The sequence below is a fragment of the Hetaerina americana genome, unplaced genomic scaffold, assembly GCF_022747635.1.
Source record: "Hetaerina americana unplaced genomic scaffold, ioHetAmer1.1.p SCAF_4, whole genome shotgun sequence".
Classification (NCBI taxonomy): domain Eukaryota; kingdom Metazoa; phylum Arthropoda; class Insecta; order Odonata; family Calopterygidae; genus Hetaerina; species Hetaerina americana.
In genome coordinates this window covers 79,038,572-79,056,438 of record NW_027286985.1, presented here as the reverse complement: position 1 = coordinate 79,056,438, position 17,867 = coordinate 79,038,572, and the positions used below count along the sequence as shown (strand labels likewise).

The following is a 17,867-nucleotide window of genomic DNA, read 5'->3' as shown; positions in this document are numbered from 1 at the left end:
AAAGAAGTGTGCTTGATGATACGCATTGTTTGGATTTGGATGGTTCACAAAGAAAGGATGGTATGCGTGTGCTGTATGGAAATGCAAAAATACTATTAGGAAATAAGAAATAATTGTCAATTCACACCATTTAAAATACAGCAGAAAAAGTTTTCATCCGAAGTATTCATGATCAATAAGATAGAAATAATTTAGAGAAAATGTATAAAAATGAAGATATTTTACCACCAATTTTAGATTAAGAGAGAAAATGTGATTTCAAGTGGGTAGCTTAGATTCAGGCATACTTAATTGAAGGATTGAATAAATCATTTAATATGCATTCCACAATAGGCAAAATGGTTCAACTTAATATATGAATTTAATTTGGAGAAAAATTGATGAAGAAAGAGGTGTCTTGGATTTAAACAATTCCGCTGGAATTTTGAAAAATTTCAAGATGCTTAAGCTAGCATTTACTGAGGTAAAGTTTCTGAACCATTACCATAAAGACTTTGGTAAGCTGTAACTACCCCAATTTGCCAAGGAATGCAAACTTCCCTCTAACTAATGAATTCATCCTGGAGATGAATATCATTGCCCATTCCAAAACATATATTCCCCTGGCACATGAAAAAGCAAAAAATATGCATATGACATTAAAAATATTAGACAAATTTCAGGTAAAAAAATAGAAGATTAATCTCTTTAAAATAAAAAAAATCTAAAAGTATTATTCATAAGAAGAAAGAACTAACTTCTGCTACTCTCAGCTAAAGAATTGATTGAACATCTTTGTTTTTCACTAAAGTTTATTCATTGAATTAAACCAATTTTTTTCAAAAGGAAAATGTAAGGGAGGTATTGCAGTGCCACATAATTAAGTCACCAGCACTGATAGGTTTACAATCAATCGTTCACTTTATACTATTGTAAACATATTGCATCCAAATATGAATTTCTCCATTCAGTCATCACATTGTGTTCCAAGACACATTACTGGCAGCCAATGCCCTAAAAACCACTTCTTGACAATACACAAATAGTTGAGAAGAACATTTTACAAGGCTACAACATACACATTTCTCAATTAGGTACATCACATAGTAACAAGTCATTGGCTAATGATACCAGTAAAACTCTCTCACTCTTTACATAGTGAATAAAAAATTACTAGAGGCTACAATAGTTAACAATCATTCACCAGTCATCATTAAACCATTATTGTGGAATGTATTTAAATAAAATAGAAATACACATCATTCATGAGACATAGGTACATTTCGATTTATTTATTCAGTAGAGTAAGCGTATACAATTGGATGAGTTTGAGGATGTTTTGCTTTTCTTCTCTGATGACTTCAGTAATATACAGAAATGATTACACCTTAAGGCCATCTCTAATTCAATCATCATGCAACCAGATCCTGTTAACAGCCACTGATCTGATTGAAGTTAAAAACACAATTCCTTCCATGAGTACATCCTATTATTTCAAAACATCATCATTTATTTTCACACTCTTGGAAAGAGCTTAATCAAAAACATTCATCACTTCAAAATCACCCTAAAAAATTCTGGAAAATTAATAAAAAATTAAATATAAAAAGAGATTACTCTCACAATAGCCACTTCTTTGTTTGCATGCACACGAGCAAGCCCAAATTCATAGAATGTGGACAGTGTAACAAATTAATGTGTTTGAATGTTTCCATGTGACAAACCTTTTGGTCTAGTATGATTGAACCTGTTCTTGAGGGCACAACAATAACACACCTAATGTGGCTTGACTTCACATAATGGACGGGGGATGCACACGAGATAGGGATTATGTCAATTATAACAATTGTAAACATCAAATCACTCCTCTGCATCTTTTGACACAACATAGACCATCCCATTAACTTTGCATGTAATGATCTTTGTACTAACAAATTGTTCCTAGTTGGTCTAGCTACTAAAGCCTGCCAATAAGAGGGAAGGCAGGAAATTGCCTCCTGAATATTTATGCTCATTCATTTTCCAAACCTGTATATTAGAATGTATTATTTTACAAGGAGTTTTCATTTGGTTTCTGATATGTTAGTGAAAAATATAAGTTATTATATTCACTTCCAAACACATTTATCAAGCAGATATCAGTCATTCCATTTCTCCTTCTAAGAGTCCTTACCTCAAGTTTTCAGTGTCATGGCATGAGGAAATGATGTGGAAGTAGTTCTAATGGTGGACATTATTTCTGGGAGGCAAACATTTTAAACTTGGGCTAGCATAGGTGCTTCCAGTCAGTGAGACTCTCTTTGATGACTGTGTTTTCTCCTAACTAATGTTTCTTCTTGCGTGTAATTATTTTTCCAATATTCACAATTAATGCCATAATTTAAAAAACTCATGTGGTATTCAAAAGAATACTAACTAAGAAATGTGCCCTTACGATTTCCATTCCATTCCTCACCAGCAAGCAATGTGTTTTCATAATTTTTTCTATTAGATTACACAGCATAAGTCATGATGTTATTGATTTCAAAAGCTAGAATAAATAGAGAGTGATTAGAAAAAGTCATGTTCTTTTAAAATATACCACAATTCCATCATGTTACTGCTATAAAGATGGGGAAAAATTTAAATGATTCCGAAGAAGCCATGGGTATTTTCACAAAAAGATTTTCAGCCCTTATTTCAGTTTTCAATATCATTCATTGCAAGAAAAATAATTAAGGTAATTTGCATTTGATGCTAAAGTACATGTTCTTTCTTTCTTAAACAGAATAATAAATAGCCTTTATCTATCGCTACACATAAATTATCAAAGAAGATTGTACATAAATCAGGCAAGAGAATTCCAAATATATCATTAATGACTAAAAGATTCTGTTTTAAGAAATGAATTGATAATCCAATTAAATTCCAACTGACAGATTAATTTTATCTTGTCTATTATTAGAACATTGGTTCCAGCATATCTCTTGGTTACAGCTAGCTACATGCTCATAACAACCACACCCAAATATTATTTTACAAGCCACTTTTAAGATCAAAATACTTTCAGTGACCAACAATCCATGGTAAATCAAAACTATTTTGCCAGCTCTATAAACCAGCCCTTGACCAGTCTAAACTACCGTCCAGCACACCAAGTGATAGGCAACCCTTCAATATTTAAGTCCAAAGAGATGTTTTATGGAAAGAGTTCAACTGTCAGTTTAGGTTGAAATTGAAATACATACTATGTTAACTTGGCATTAATGAAATTAGAAAGGAATTTACTTTTCAAACAAAATTGTCAGCACTCTCAAAAGTAGCCTTTAAATGATAAAGATCAATTTATTAGTATTCAGTCCATATTATCACTTGATTTGATTTTCCAGTGCTTGAAAACTCAATCGAAGACATGTCAATCCTATTGAGCTAAATTAAATCGTAACCAGTTTCAAGATCTATGAATATTTCAACTGAGAGGTTCCTTCATTATTATTTTATCAGTAACTAAACTAATGTGAAATTAGGACAGAAAAAAGTGCATATGTGAGCTCATCAATTAATGATGAGTTAAAATTACACAAATGTCAAAAATACATTTTGCAAAAAAGATAAACACCATTTGGTTAATTATCTATCTTAAAACATGGTTTGGCTGCTTTGATGGTTGTCACACATTTTTTGCTTCCATCTAATTTATCTGTCTAAATATTTGTTTTTCAAAATAATTTTCTCAACAATTCAAAATATGAGACAATAAATAACTTAATATTTATACGAAGAAAAAAAGAATGAGATACCTCTGATTTTTGTTTGCGATACTACTGATTGCACGATTTTAACTTGTTTTTAATTCTATGACCACAAACTCTTAATTGCCACTAATAAAAAAGTTATTGTGATCCTTTAATTTTAAAATTAAATTCAACAACTTAGAAAGTATGTGATTTAAGAAAATACCAGTAATCAGGGATTCAGTAAAAACTCTGCTGCCATCAAACATACAATTTTAAACTAATTGCACACATCTCCTAAATACACCATTGGTAAATTCAATTAAGGCATCATGTGCGAAAGTTAAAAATGATTTTTTTCAATATTATTTCAAATTATGAAAACTCATAAAAAGGAAATAATGCCCACATGAAGTTTAACGCAACATTTTTTAAAATTATATTGGTAGTAACTATGTTAAAGAAGAATAAAAATTCTCTGTCACCAATGAAGGCCTGTACCATCTTAAGTAATGAAGGGTATAAAAGAGGAGATGAACTAGAGAAATTAATAACACCCTTAAATAAGCTATGGACCATTTCGATTTGTTTCTAAATAGAATTAAAATAACCTTCTGGCAGTAAATTATTTGAGTAATGATAAACTCACACACAACAGCAATAAATAAACAAACATACACCACTTATTTCCAAAATTAGATGATAATATTAACAACACATTGTGAGTCATACTACGACAGTGGTATGAACCTAGTGACTTCTGTTAACCCTACAATAAAAAAACATCACCACAAGTCTAGTCTTGACAATATAGCATTTTCCAATATGCATCTACACAAATTGCTCAATAATTTTGTAATAATTTTAACTATAACAAATCCATGAATGTGCCTATATTCCCTGTTCCCAACTGTCCAGTTAAAATTTTTCTCTAAAATAATCCTTTATTTTATGGTTAGACGAAACCATCCATTATTTGAACTCTAATAAGAGAATAAATGCTGGTAACTCATAGCTAAATTTTGATAATAGCTAACAGTCTTTTCAAGGTTGGATTCATTCGTATATAATTTAAGAAAAATTAATGTGTGACTAAATGTCTTAATTCTGCTTGTTTTACATGATTCATAAAATAAAATGTTGCTACAATTATAAGTATCAAAATAAGATCTTTTAAAATGATGTGGATTAAAACATGATTAATTATTATGCATATCAAAGTCCTCAAGTCAACTCAGTGAAGTTCTCCTTACTGAGAATGAATCACGTTGTACAGTAAACCTTAAGGGAAAAATCTCATAAAAATCCCTGTGATAAATCTTTAAATACTCAATCATCAAGAGGTTTTATATCAAATAATAGAAAAATTACTATCATTGGCATTTGGTCTGAAACTAGGCAAGAAATAAAACTGAGAAATGCTACCTGTGGCTGCCAATATTACAGATCCTTGAGGCATATCTCATCTTTCGTAATTCAGCAATAGGTATATATGTAAATATTCTGCTCTAATTGCCACTGAAATGTAAGATGTAAAAATTGTTTAATTAAAATCCAACATTTATTTTTCAATAAAAGTTACTTTTTCATGATCAGGAAAAATCCACGGTTCATGTTAAGTGAATTGAATATTTTTATAAACAGTTCAAAAGACAGTAATAGGGCACAATGTGCATGTGCATTTTGGGTGTCTATGTTCCAAATGTGAAATTCTAAATTGGTTCCACATTTCAACCAGTAAGATGCTATACAGAATATAATTTTTCCAAAATAGTAGTTGTCCTTGTGCCTAAACCCTGGTCCCAAAGTCAAAATATATTTTTAGTTGAGAGGAAAATTTGAAGATAGAATATGTAAATAGACATTTTAAGGAAAGAATGTGTAGGTACTGGGATCAGAGGCCAAAGAAGAAATCCATACAATTTGTAACTAGAACAAACATCATGCCTAATCAATGACTTTGCTCGATATTGACCAGAGGAGCAATTTGTTTCATCACAGCATTGCCAAATTGTAAAAAGGTTCCTTGCTCTTTACTTTGTGCTTCTACCTATGATATTACCTAAATGCTCAGGGATGCAATTTCTTTGTGCCACAAAGTCATAGCTTTGCCATTTGTCATGAAAGAAAACACACTCAATGCAAGCCATTTTGGGACGGCCATTGATAGATCATGCATCTTCAGTCTTATCTTTATCCTTAATTACCCCATAATGTACAGAAAACCTCAAATTATTTTCCCATTCAATTAACAAGAAACCAATCACCAATTACTTTTCCATAAACTTTCAAGATTATTATGCTATAATTGTCTAATTCGCCACATACATGAAATGAAAATGATTTCTTTACAAAACTTTGTTAACCACATTAATCATATTAGTTTGTGAATAGGTGATTTTAATTTTGAAGAGCCTCTTGTCTCTTTAAGGATCTCATCTGTGCCCTAGAGATATTTACATGGGAAATGCAAATACCTCTCATATTATGTACTCATGTATGTCATGTTTTTCTCACCTAAACTCATATGCAATCATGGTTTCCTTGAGTTAATCACACTTTAGCAAACAGTAATAATACTTTCAGTAGATAGAAAAATAAAAAAAATATACTAGTGCCTAAGTAGTCTAACACACAAAAATTCTAAACACATTCTTGGTAGAAGAGATTTCTCATAGCAGTCCTCCACTGACTTCCTAAAAGTAAAAGGTCCTGAATGAAAAAAACAAATTCACCAAGGAATCTTTCACAATAGTTGAGTTTTTTTGATATAATTTCATCACGATAAGAAAACCCTCCAAAGGACTAGGCCTTCTACCACAGCAGCACCACACAACAGTGTGAATTTCACACACCTGAGCTCGTTGCCAGCGCTTCCACTGGCAGTGATCCCCTCCGTCTGCACCACTCGCCTATCCGTGTCGTTTGAAACAAAGACAGCCTTCCATCTTCCACTGACTCCCCCAAACCTTCTGTGGGCAGACAGTCTGACTTTTCCTGCCAAGCCATCCAACTGACCCCCACTGACCCCCCCTTCTCTACCCCCCCCTCCACACAAAAGAGCTCAGGACCCCCAGAGCTGCGCCTCTGGAGGACCTTCCTCTTAGCTCTGCCAGAAGTTGTTGCAGTTGGGGTCGGGATTAAGGGAGTCACCTGTGGGGGGGGGAGCTGTCTCAGGCCCCCTCGGACAGGGCCACCCATGACACTTCTCGTGTCCGGTGGCGAGTGACGCCTTCGATCCCTTGCTCTGTTGGCAGCCCAATCCTCGGAGGGTGCCGAACTACCTCTGTTGGGGGTTGGCCAGTTGAGCTGGCCCACTAACTCCCCACCCTCCACCAACTTATCCACTTTGCAAGGGTCAAGCTTTTGCTGCACTTCTGCTAGGCATGAACTGCAATCCTTCTTCCTCTCCATTCCTGATAAATACAAATTGATACCTCCAATGTCATTTGGCAAATATATTCAAGAAATTCTTCATCACTCTAACACTCTCTCATTAACTACTATCATCAATCCAAACACCTTTAATGCCCTGACACACTATTCATTCAATTCCCCATTTTTTTCATTCCAATTCCCAATTCCTCCATTTCTCAGTCATCCTATCAAAGCATGCCCACTGCCATGGGAACATGTCCACATGGTTCAATGCTGATGAATCTGCCCATCAAGATACATTTGGCCACTAACGTACAAGTCTTCTTGTGAAACCAACATGAAAACTGTTAGAATCTATCCTAGAGGTGTATTTATTGTGAAAATGAAACAAAATTCAAGGAAACAATCACTTACTTTATTAACAATAAAAATGTATTTGACATGTATATCCATTAAAATGGAAAATATTTCACAGCAACATGCATCACATGAGATCACCATTTTTCCAATGACAGCTCTAAGCATACTCTATACAATTAAAGTTGGTTCATTGTTTTCATTAAAAGATATAATTGTAATAATTAATTATAATAATAGTTTTTCAAAGGGAAGACCACAAATTCAGAAAATGTTGATCCAACTGAGGTAACCTAAACCTCCTGGATAATAACATTACCTGATTGAAAATTTAAGCATTCTAGGAGACTGGAGGAACTGTGCCGAACTAAATCATAGGGAAGCGAGGACCTTCTTGCCATGCATGAAGGGGGCAGAGTATTCTCTTTTGATCCCAGCGACCTTAATACACCTGTGTTAGCAAAAATCATTCAGGAATTAGTCAACACCACCAGAGATTCTCCCCAGAAATGTAGGTTACTATGAATATATTAAATTAATATGACCACATGCAGATCCTGCAAAGCATTTTCTGTACCATGCAACTGAATGTTTTTATATCACTATGGCTTAATATGAGGCAGAAACAAAAATATGATTAATACTATTCCTGCATATTTAAAAGTTAACAATAAAGGTGATGCTGGAAGAAGATAATTCAATATACATTATTATGACAAAAATTTTCTCTGTGACTTAAAACATAGTTGAAAAATGTATTTATTCTTTGGGTTTTCCAAATTGGCATTATTTTAATGAAAATATTGGTTTAAACTTGATAAAAAATTTCCAGCAGGATAAATTTGCCTTTATTTATTACAAAAAATATATGACACAAAACGATAACAAAACATAAAGAAAAGCATTGATAGTGAAATAAATTTTATAAGATAATTATTCCGTTATTTTTACTCCAGATTATTCAAAATTTATATATATTACTTTTAAATAGTAGCATCTGATCACTAAGTACATAACCCATTACGTATGTCTTCTACAAGCATTTATTTACAAGTAGCACATGCCTTATTCAACATGACTCTATGGGAATAACTTGAAGAGAGTAAGGAACTTTTCCAGTACAGACAATATGAGCTAAGAAAAATGAACAACAGTATATTGAATTGTTGATCAAACATTCATTGATAGCACAATTTTCTTTATGGTATATCTATTTCCTCGGGTCATAGTCACAAACCACGCAAATAATTATCACTAATGCATTTTATTTATCACATTTCTGCATTCAATGAAAGATTTGAATAAAAATTGTCAGAAGAATAAGTAGTCAACCGAGAGTCAAAATCAATGAAAAATTATCAAAAGGACAATTTCGCCAATAAAAGGTTCAAAACAACTTCTAACAATATTTGATTTCATTAATTTCAATAAATAGTTGTACAAACTAGTTGCTAAACCAGGTAGTTAACAGGGAAAAGCATAAAAACATCAACACTATCCTGTAAATACCAATTTCATATTTTATTTTTTATGGCATCACCTAATCATATATTTATAATAATACTTGTCTTTTCCAAGAATGGACAGATTTGGTACTTTCTCATACATTTGTTTGAACAAATATGCCTGGTTTCACCTTAATTAGCACATTCTTTATAGGAGATTAATACAAAAACTTGCTGCATTTGTTAAATAAAAACTGTTGAAAAGCACCATGTTGATCACTACGTTGAGGATGAATCCTTTCCGTTAAGCTACAATGACTGATACTACAAAGTTCATGTTTATCTGTTTTGAATAAGATGGTGGTCATATTACCAAAATATGGAGTATGAGTATATAGAAAATTGATCAATCTTCAGTTATTACGTGCAAAATAATTTCTAGAATATCAATCTTGGAGAAACATATTGTTAAAGGATAAATTTTGAGCTAAAAACATGTAAGTTTCTCTCAGAAGGGGATGAAAATTCTAATATGAAATATGTAGACATAACACCTGTATATTTGTAGGTCTCTCAGCCCTTATAATATCTGATGGTTTAATCTAATTGTATTTATTCACTGTTTAAATAAAATTGTCAATTAAAATACAGGATCCGGGAATTGTTTTAACACTGCAAAGGAGTTCCAGTTAACGCTACATATGTGCTACAGAGTTAAGGTAGATTTTTGATGGACACAACTATGAAATAACTTTCTCCTAACAAAACACAATACAGCATCCTAGTCTACAACAAGTCCCTCTTCTTCTCTGTGTACTTCCTTCCTCCCTTCATCCTATCCAACATCCCTATCCTATTCCTGCCCTTTACTCGTTTGCCTAACATTCTCCCTCTATCACAGTCTTCAACATCCCATTGCCGATCAGTATGATTTTTATCCATTTTTCCTGCCTCCTCATCATTTCTCCCAAAAATCCCCTCTCCTCGCCAACCATACCAAGCACTTCTTCATTTTTTTCCTTTCCATTTATTTTACCTTCTCCATCCTTCTCCACACCCACATTTCAAATGCCTCCAATCTATGCCTATCCTCCTGCTTCCGTGACCATATTTCTGTCCCATAGATAACTACACCCCATATCAAAGTTTTCATGAGCCTTTTCTTAACATTCTTACTCAATGTCTGTGTCATCAAATTCCTCCCCATAGTGAAAGCCTTTTTCCCAAGTGTGATTCTTCTCCTTAGGTTCATACTACTTTGACCATTTTGGTCCAAAACACTTCTGAGACATGTAAATTTTTCCACCCGCTCTAGTCTTTTACCTCCTAATTTAATGTTAAGCTTAGCTTTTGCTTTTATACATGCTTAATTTTTTATTTTTTATGCATGTTTAAATTTTTTGAAGGTCCACAGTAAAAAATGTGTTAAGGGTATGGCATAAATGTTGCAGACTTATTTAACATCAGTGAACACAGCACATTAAAGCAAAATCAAACTGCTACATGTCTCCATGAATAATTGTTATTAGCAATAATCTTTATGATGAACAACAATAAGTTTCTAAAGGTCATAATTTGGCAGAATTTTTGTTCCTTTCAAAACTGTGCTAACAAGGGTTAATTGTATGCTAAAATAAGTATTAATTTTATGGCATCACTTTGCAGTCATGCTCATTTAACTGTTACATAAGGAACTAATATATTAGGTAAACATTTTAACAAATATGCCTCAATGTTAATGAAAAAATAAAATATTACGTTAAACTCCTCATAATAGAGAGGCACATAGAATTAAGGAGCTATTTGGTCACATATTGTCTTATATTATGTATACTTGAGAATGTCAATATAAATTCTATATCTTCACAAATTTTTTTCCTGTAAAACCCACTTATTAGGTAAACCATTTATAAATTAATGCTAACATAGCAGAATTAACATGGCATTTCAATACCTCACTGTCAATGATGACACCAGCAGTTACAGAACAATTTAACATAGCATATTTGGCAGATTAAAGATGAAAGGCGCAGAATTCAGTTAATTAAAATTACTGTGAAACTGGAATAAATAGGTCCTATTATTATTTCGTTTTTGCTCTATTATTTGGGATTGATCTAAAATTGTTTGGAATATCCCAAAAAGCCTTGCACAAACTCAAACTAACAGTATTTCTGGCATTAGAGCAAACATTGTTTTCACTGTATCTAGGAAACAATGCAACCAGTTGGGACAATAGATTGATATAGCTGCAAAGAGGTAAAAAAAACAAATTTGTGAATAACAAAATTGTCATATTAACTCCAATTTTCGTTAATCATGCAGGCATTAAAGTCACATTGAAGCATAACCAATATTCCAAATTATGATTGATGAAACATCAGAGTACTTAAACAGAGGATGGCGCTAGCAATGGGATTTTGAGTTATTTGTTAAATATATGCATGTGATATAAATTGGATAAAATATAAATAAATATGAATTGGAAGGCCTTTATTTTATTTATACTGGCAATTGTGAGAATTGCCAAGGAATAAAATTTTATAAATATATTTATAATTTCATTGGAAATGTGCTTGGTTTTGTATTGTGCTGTTAAATTACATGTCAATACTTGTTATTTCAGTTAATTCTCAATTCAGAGTATCAGGTATATTGTTTTGCTGCTTTTGGGAACTTCTGCTGAAGCACATTTTTGTAAGCCTTCCTGAGGACTCTTTCTAGGACAGATGACATGGCGTCTAACCAAAAGTCATTGACTTGCAGGCATAAGTAGAAAAATTTGACATATTTCCTGTTTTAAGCATACCTTTAAGGTCTAAGATACACCTAAATGAAGCTATTCAAGAATGTGAATACTTGACAGTCATCTTAAGTATCATGCATTTCAATGTTTGTGAAAACTGAGGAATGTGTAACAGTATATAGGATGCCAAGAATACAATCCAACCCAAATTCAGGAGTCATGCTTCTTCCTCGAAAAATTATGTGCAAAGAGTGCTATTTTACTTGCAAAAAATACTGAAATGGACTGGATGGATAGGTATCTCATCCACAAGTAATGGTAGCAGGTAAAGAATGAGAATGGACAGTGATCAATGGGGCAGATTTTACTAGAAAATGTGAACAAAACAAAACATTGTAAATAAATAAATGAAAAATGTATGTATGATCATTGAAAGAAAATGCAGAAAGAGGGTCATTGCTTGGACCATGCTCTTTTTGGCCACAAAATAAAAAAGTCGACATATAATGAAGACATACATACTTAACAGTCAAATATAATTTAAGGAAAAATATAAAAAGAAAAAATTAACAAAAAATATAGGTGAAAATACTCCCTAGGGGATTGCAAACTCAAGGGGAAGAGTGTGCTCATCTTCACTGCATGCCTTGTCTTTTTCTTTTGTATTGTATAATTGTGGCTGGTGTCTGAATATGTATATGCATGAGACATAAAATGTTCACTGTGGCTTATAAGCCCAAGTTGAAGAGTGTGTGGGCTCATGGAATGCACTTTTTCTTTTTCATTTGCATGATATTTAGTACAACTACTACAAAAAAACTTTTTCAAATACAGTGTTTATTGTAAACTTTATCTGTATATACATTATTTATGAATAGATTTTGGTCCTTGTAGACCACTATCCATAATTTTATCTGTATTGCTGGTGAGTCTAAGGTTGTAAAACACACATACACTGAGAATGAGAAGATTTTTTTTTCTGCCAAAGATAAGTCCTCTCCTAAACTTCTTTAGATATTCAATTGTCAATAGAATCATTGAATTTTTGATCTAATGCTCATTATATATTTCTGATAGATACCCTCCACTTCAAAAGTTATTGGAACAAATATTATACTAAATATTCAGCAATTCCTGTACATGCCAAGGTCATGCCAAGTTCAGGGCGTAATAAAAACTAAATGGAAATGCCTAAATAAAAATGGTCTCACTATGTATAGGCGATTAACTCAATAGATGTATTTAAAAGAACAAGTAGTAATCGAGATTAGGGGTAATCAAAGATAAGTCAGATAGGCAGAAGATAACTTTTTCTATGAGAAATGGGACACAAAGAGTAATGGAAAGAAGAAAGCCTAAAAATAAACACACTGAAACGACAACTATTATGGTTAAAATTATATTATTTGATGTGAATTATCCATGTGTGGGCTATTTCACCGGACTATTCAGCAATCAAGCTCAGTAAGGTCAGTAATCTACTCTAATTTCATAGAAAAATAACTTACTCCCACAAATCCAAAATTGAATGGAAATTATCTTGTCATTTGAGTTTAAAGGACAAACCAGTAAAAATATAGAGTAGTATTTCATAAAATTATCAGTGGGCTTATGGCAATACAAGCTTCATGTTATTTAGAGTTAGAAAAAAGTTTTCTATAATTCAAAAGCCTACCAGATAATACAAGGTCTGTTTAAAAAATTTCAGAATTTTTTATAATGTGCCCCCAGTTGGTTAATTTTTAATCCATTTGGAGGAATTGTGCCCACAAAAACTTCCTCAATAGCCATCTTCAACCACTTTTTTGATATATTTTTTAATTTTTTGTTTTATTTGAAGGGGTTTTCGTGGAGTGTGCCAAAAAATAGGATGTGAAGGTATGAGCTTTTTGAAGGAGCAGCATTATTCTTGGAAATTCTACATGAAACTCTGAAAATCCTCCGCAGAAACTTTTGAGTTTGATTGCCAAGGCTTATGATGAGGATGCTATGAAATGTACCAGGTGCTATGAGTAGTTTAACTAGCTCAAAAAGGGGTGGTAGTCAGTGGAAGACGACAAGGGTTCCCGAAGATCATCATAGTGGACTGATGACCTCCACATCCAAAAAGTGAAGAATCTTGTTCACGCAAGTCAACATTTGACTGCAATGGAACTTGCATGCCAAGTTCCATAGCAGTCATGGCATCCCAATTAGTTCATCCTACAAAATCCTCATGGAAAAATTTATGGTTGTCAAGTCCCCACCAAATTTGTGTCTTGGCTGATAACAGCATACCAGTAATAACATCAAGTTCAAGTCTGTTAGGAAGTGTTTGATACAGCTGAAGAGGAAAAAGCCTTCTTGTCCAGGATCATAACTATGATGTGTCATGGGTTTATGGATATGACATCAAATCAAAAGAGCAATCTTCTCAGTGGATTGGTGAAACATTTACCTACCCCAAAAAAGCTGAACAAGTTCACTCAAATGTCAAGGTGATGTTGACTCTTTTTCGAAAGGGGGGTTCTGCATCATTAATACCTACCTAAAGGCCAGGCATTCAACATGAAGTACTACCTGGGGGTTATGAAATGCCTAAGAGAGAGTATAAGGGGAAAATGGCCCAAACTTTAGAGGAGCAGGGAGTGATTTTTTCACCACAACAACATGCTGGGTCATTTGTCTCTCAGAACTTATGAATTTCTAGCCAAAACTATGACCATGTACTTCCACATCCACCCCACTCTCCAGACCTGGCTCTATGTGACTTCTTCCTGTTCCCTAAACTAAAAACCCTGCTCAAATGAAAAATATTTGCCATCATTCTATGAATAGAGAAATATTTGACGGAGGAGCTTAGGAGCAACCTGAAAGAAGCATTCCAGAACTGTTTTTAAAAGTGAAAAAACCATTGGGATAGGTTTATACATTGGGGAGAAACTACTTTGAAGGAGGCCCAGACCAATAATTTGTTAGAGAAGTATTTTTTTGTAATGAAAGTTCAGGAAGTTTTTGAACAGACCTTGTAAAATACTCATTTCCAGCAAATAAAACCTCCCATTATTCTCATGCCAACAAAGGTCCATTGCATAGGAATAAAAAGATCAGATGAAAATCATGCGATACTGAAAATATCAATGCTTACTTTGTCGTGATACTTCTGCTGGCATAGAACCACGTCGACATGATTTTTCAGGGTGGCTGATGACTACTGCAGAAAGTACAGTTCCTGCAGTTGATTCAAGAGCAGGTGATAGAGGAGATAATGGAGGAAGCATAGGACCTTTTGGTGCAGCAACAGAACCCTCTTCAAGCTTCAGTAAGCCCACTGGTGCAGAGCCCCGACGGCACTGCAGACGTGGCACACCCTGTAAAGTACCAGGATATTCATGTCCAAATCGAGAGAAGAGTAGACAGCCTAAGATATGCAATAATAGACTTTAAAATTACTTATTTATTAACATTTCTGAGAGGATAATAAATGATAAAATAATGAGGTACATACTCACTATGCACAATGCAAGATTGATTGGTATGTAAGGCTCCAATACACATCAAATTGAACTTATAACTAAAAATTAGTGAAGCATTAATATTACCACATTTAACATGTTCAAAGGAAACATTTATAAGCATCATTTGATTCTGCGATTATATATGTGCAGTTAATCTAGGATATTACCAATCAAGATCTCACATCCATTACCACACCATTAGGGTAAAGCAAATTTGAGTGCTACTTATTGTAGACTGCCCTTAACATACAACTCATTTCATAATGTAAACACTCAATTGTATAACTGATTGCCAACTCAGATGAAATTGAACTGTCTCCCAAATTAAGTAAGAGAACTTGCTAAACCACTTTATTAAACTGATGAATTTTTTTGTGACAATATTCATTACATTTAAGATTTTTTTGTATTGAGCAATAGTTATATTGACAGCACTTAATATGGTGGTACCATTTATCAAAATGAATAAAATATAATATTTTTATTATTAACTTATGTATGTCACAACAGATTCCCTTTGGAGAGTAAATGACGCTACTTATAATGCCCAGTCAGAAAACCATAAATAGAGGATTTTTACAATGTCTATTACCTTCAATGGGTTCATATTTTTCTCATATCTAATTTCTCAGGAAATTTCAGTTTTTCTTTTCTTTCTTATGACTTCAACATATTTCATGCTGCATGCAACTATAGCAACAAAACTGTTGAAGTCTCTGTTCAGGACATAATCATCAATCTACATGAAAGGTTTTTATCAAAAGTATATGGAAAAGTTTTGGAAAAATAAATTTATTTCAGATATTGCAGCAATGGTGTAAGTTTCTTCAAAAGGGGCTTTTGTGCCCCTTTAATGTCAACACAATTTTGCCAGTGTTTTTTCCTTGACTCAAAGGCTCCCTGGTGGGTGAATTTTGGAGGGCCCTTAAAGGGTGCAAGATTCTTTGATGGCACAGAGTCCCATGGTGATGTCTTTTGAGGTAGGATTTCACTTTTGGGAATAGGTAATAGTCTGCTGGTGCTATGTTGGGACTGTAAGGAGGTTGGGGAATTATTGCATTGCTTTGCAGAAGGTCTTTGCAAGGAGACACTTGACTTTGCTTTTGGTCATCCGTCAAGAGTTTCAGGGCGAGTCTGGCATAGATCTTTTGCAAAGCCAAATGTTCAGTGATAATAGTGTCCACTGTCCTATTATAAATGCCAATATAATCTGTGATAATTTGCACACTTTACTAAATGTCTGAATTCCGCTTTTCATGTATACATTGCATGTTGTCATCAGTTCTCAATGTTGACCACCATCCAGCATGGGGTCAGTCCTCCACACTCTCTAAGCCAATTTTGAAGAGCTCACTCTCCTTAAAAACTGCAATTTGCTTTCATCCCTGACCACTAGGCAAATCATACCCAATCTCTTTAAACCTGATTTTCCCAGTCCAACAAAACATTTTATGGCATGCTGCTGTTTGATCCTTTGCTGCATTTTGCATTTGCACAGAATCAAACAACAGGGATTTATTAAAAACACAATCTAGCCCGAACAAACACTCACAGACGATTGGCGTCTGGTGTGTGTTAAAGGTCAGAACCCCCACCACTGAATCAGCAAGGTGCAAGAACACTGAAATGTACTCTCGCATCAGGAAAAAATTGTTCCTAATACTTTTTATCCAAACAATGTAGATTTTAATGATCAGTGTGATCATTAAAACCTATGCAGGATTTTATATGTTAGCAGAGCCACGGATTAGATATCCATCATATTTTGCACATTTTATGTGCAGTACATGATGAACCAGACCTTGTGGTCATCCACCTCTAATTTCCCAGGAAGATCCTGAACCCACAGATGAGAGAAGCTGAGGGGTGTCAGAGGCATCGCCCAGAATCAAACCTTGGCCTTCTGCTCAGTAGCCCAGTACTACCAACTGAAACACCACACCTAGTTTATAAAAGCACTTCAGCAAATTCAAATTTTATTCAGTCAGGACTCATGATCATGCCATAGAAATTCCAAAAAGCAATTGAAATCTCTCATTATTAGATGCAGGGGCTTCTGTCGTAAATGTTTCATGGACAAAGTAGTTAAACATGAGTATGCATCTAAATATAAAATAAATATTATTATTATTATTTATACTATGGTTTAGGATTAAGCCAGCACAGTTACAGAAGAATTCAACCACATAGCATGAAGGCTAACAGTAACTAGGAACTAAGAAGTGAAGCTACTTCAAATATATAGGGACATACTGAATACTATACTCATCATTTACTAGAAATTTTAAATAGCAAAACTTATTTGCTGTGAAACCAGATACCAATTCATCCTTTAGATTGGGTTAACATTTTCATGCAAGCCAGAAGAAGTAATTAAATGCTATGAGTACACATTTTGTACCTATTATTTTTTCCTTAAAATTACCAACATTGGTAGAAAGTAGATTTTTTAAAATGCTGACCTTATTATTTTGCTTACAGATAATTACAAAAAAGTTTCTCCAATATCATTTATTACTCCTTCAATCTGAAGAGTATTTGACTCCATACATTCAATCTTCCTTGACCAATTGTAATCCTGTCCATTTTATGCATTGCACATGATTATACACAAGCAAAAAAATTACTGCATTTGATTCAAGACACACCCTTATTTCAGTGGGACATTACAAGATAAAAACTTTATAAATCCATGCAAAAGTACAACATCACCAACTTAAGTTATAGCTCCTTTTAGTTCATACATTTCAGA

The 17,867-nt window shown here is 33.6% G+C and overlaps 1 protein-coding gene across 6 annotated transcripts in view; it reads right to left on the bottom strand.

The window, feature by feature from the left end:
* Positions 1–7,463: 7,463 nt before the first annotated feature.
* Positions 7,464–17,867, bottom strand: part of LOC139691991 (uncharacterized) — a 347,699-nt gene continuing 337,295 nt past the window's right edge. For 4 of the 6 annotated variants that reach the window (XM_071589988.1, XM_071589985.1, XM_071589987.1 and 1 more), the window contains 2 exons: positions 14,746–14,968; positions 7,464–7,878 (listed from right to left, as the gene is read on the bottom strand). In XM_071589988.1, coding sequence (XP_071446089.1) covers positions 7,721–7,878; positions 14,746–14,968 — 381 coding nt within the window. In that variant the 3' untranslated portion in view covers positions 7,464–7,720. Of the gene's footprint in view, positions 7,879–14,745; positions 14,969–17,867 lie in introns of those variants that run through there. The other 2 variants (XR_011701704.1, XR_011701703.1) reach the window with 1 other exon arrangement.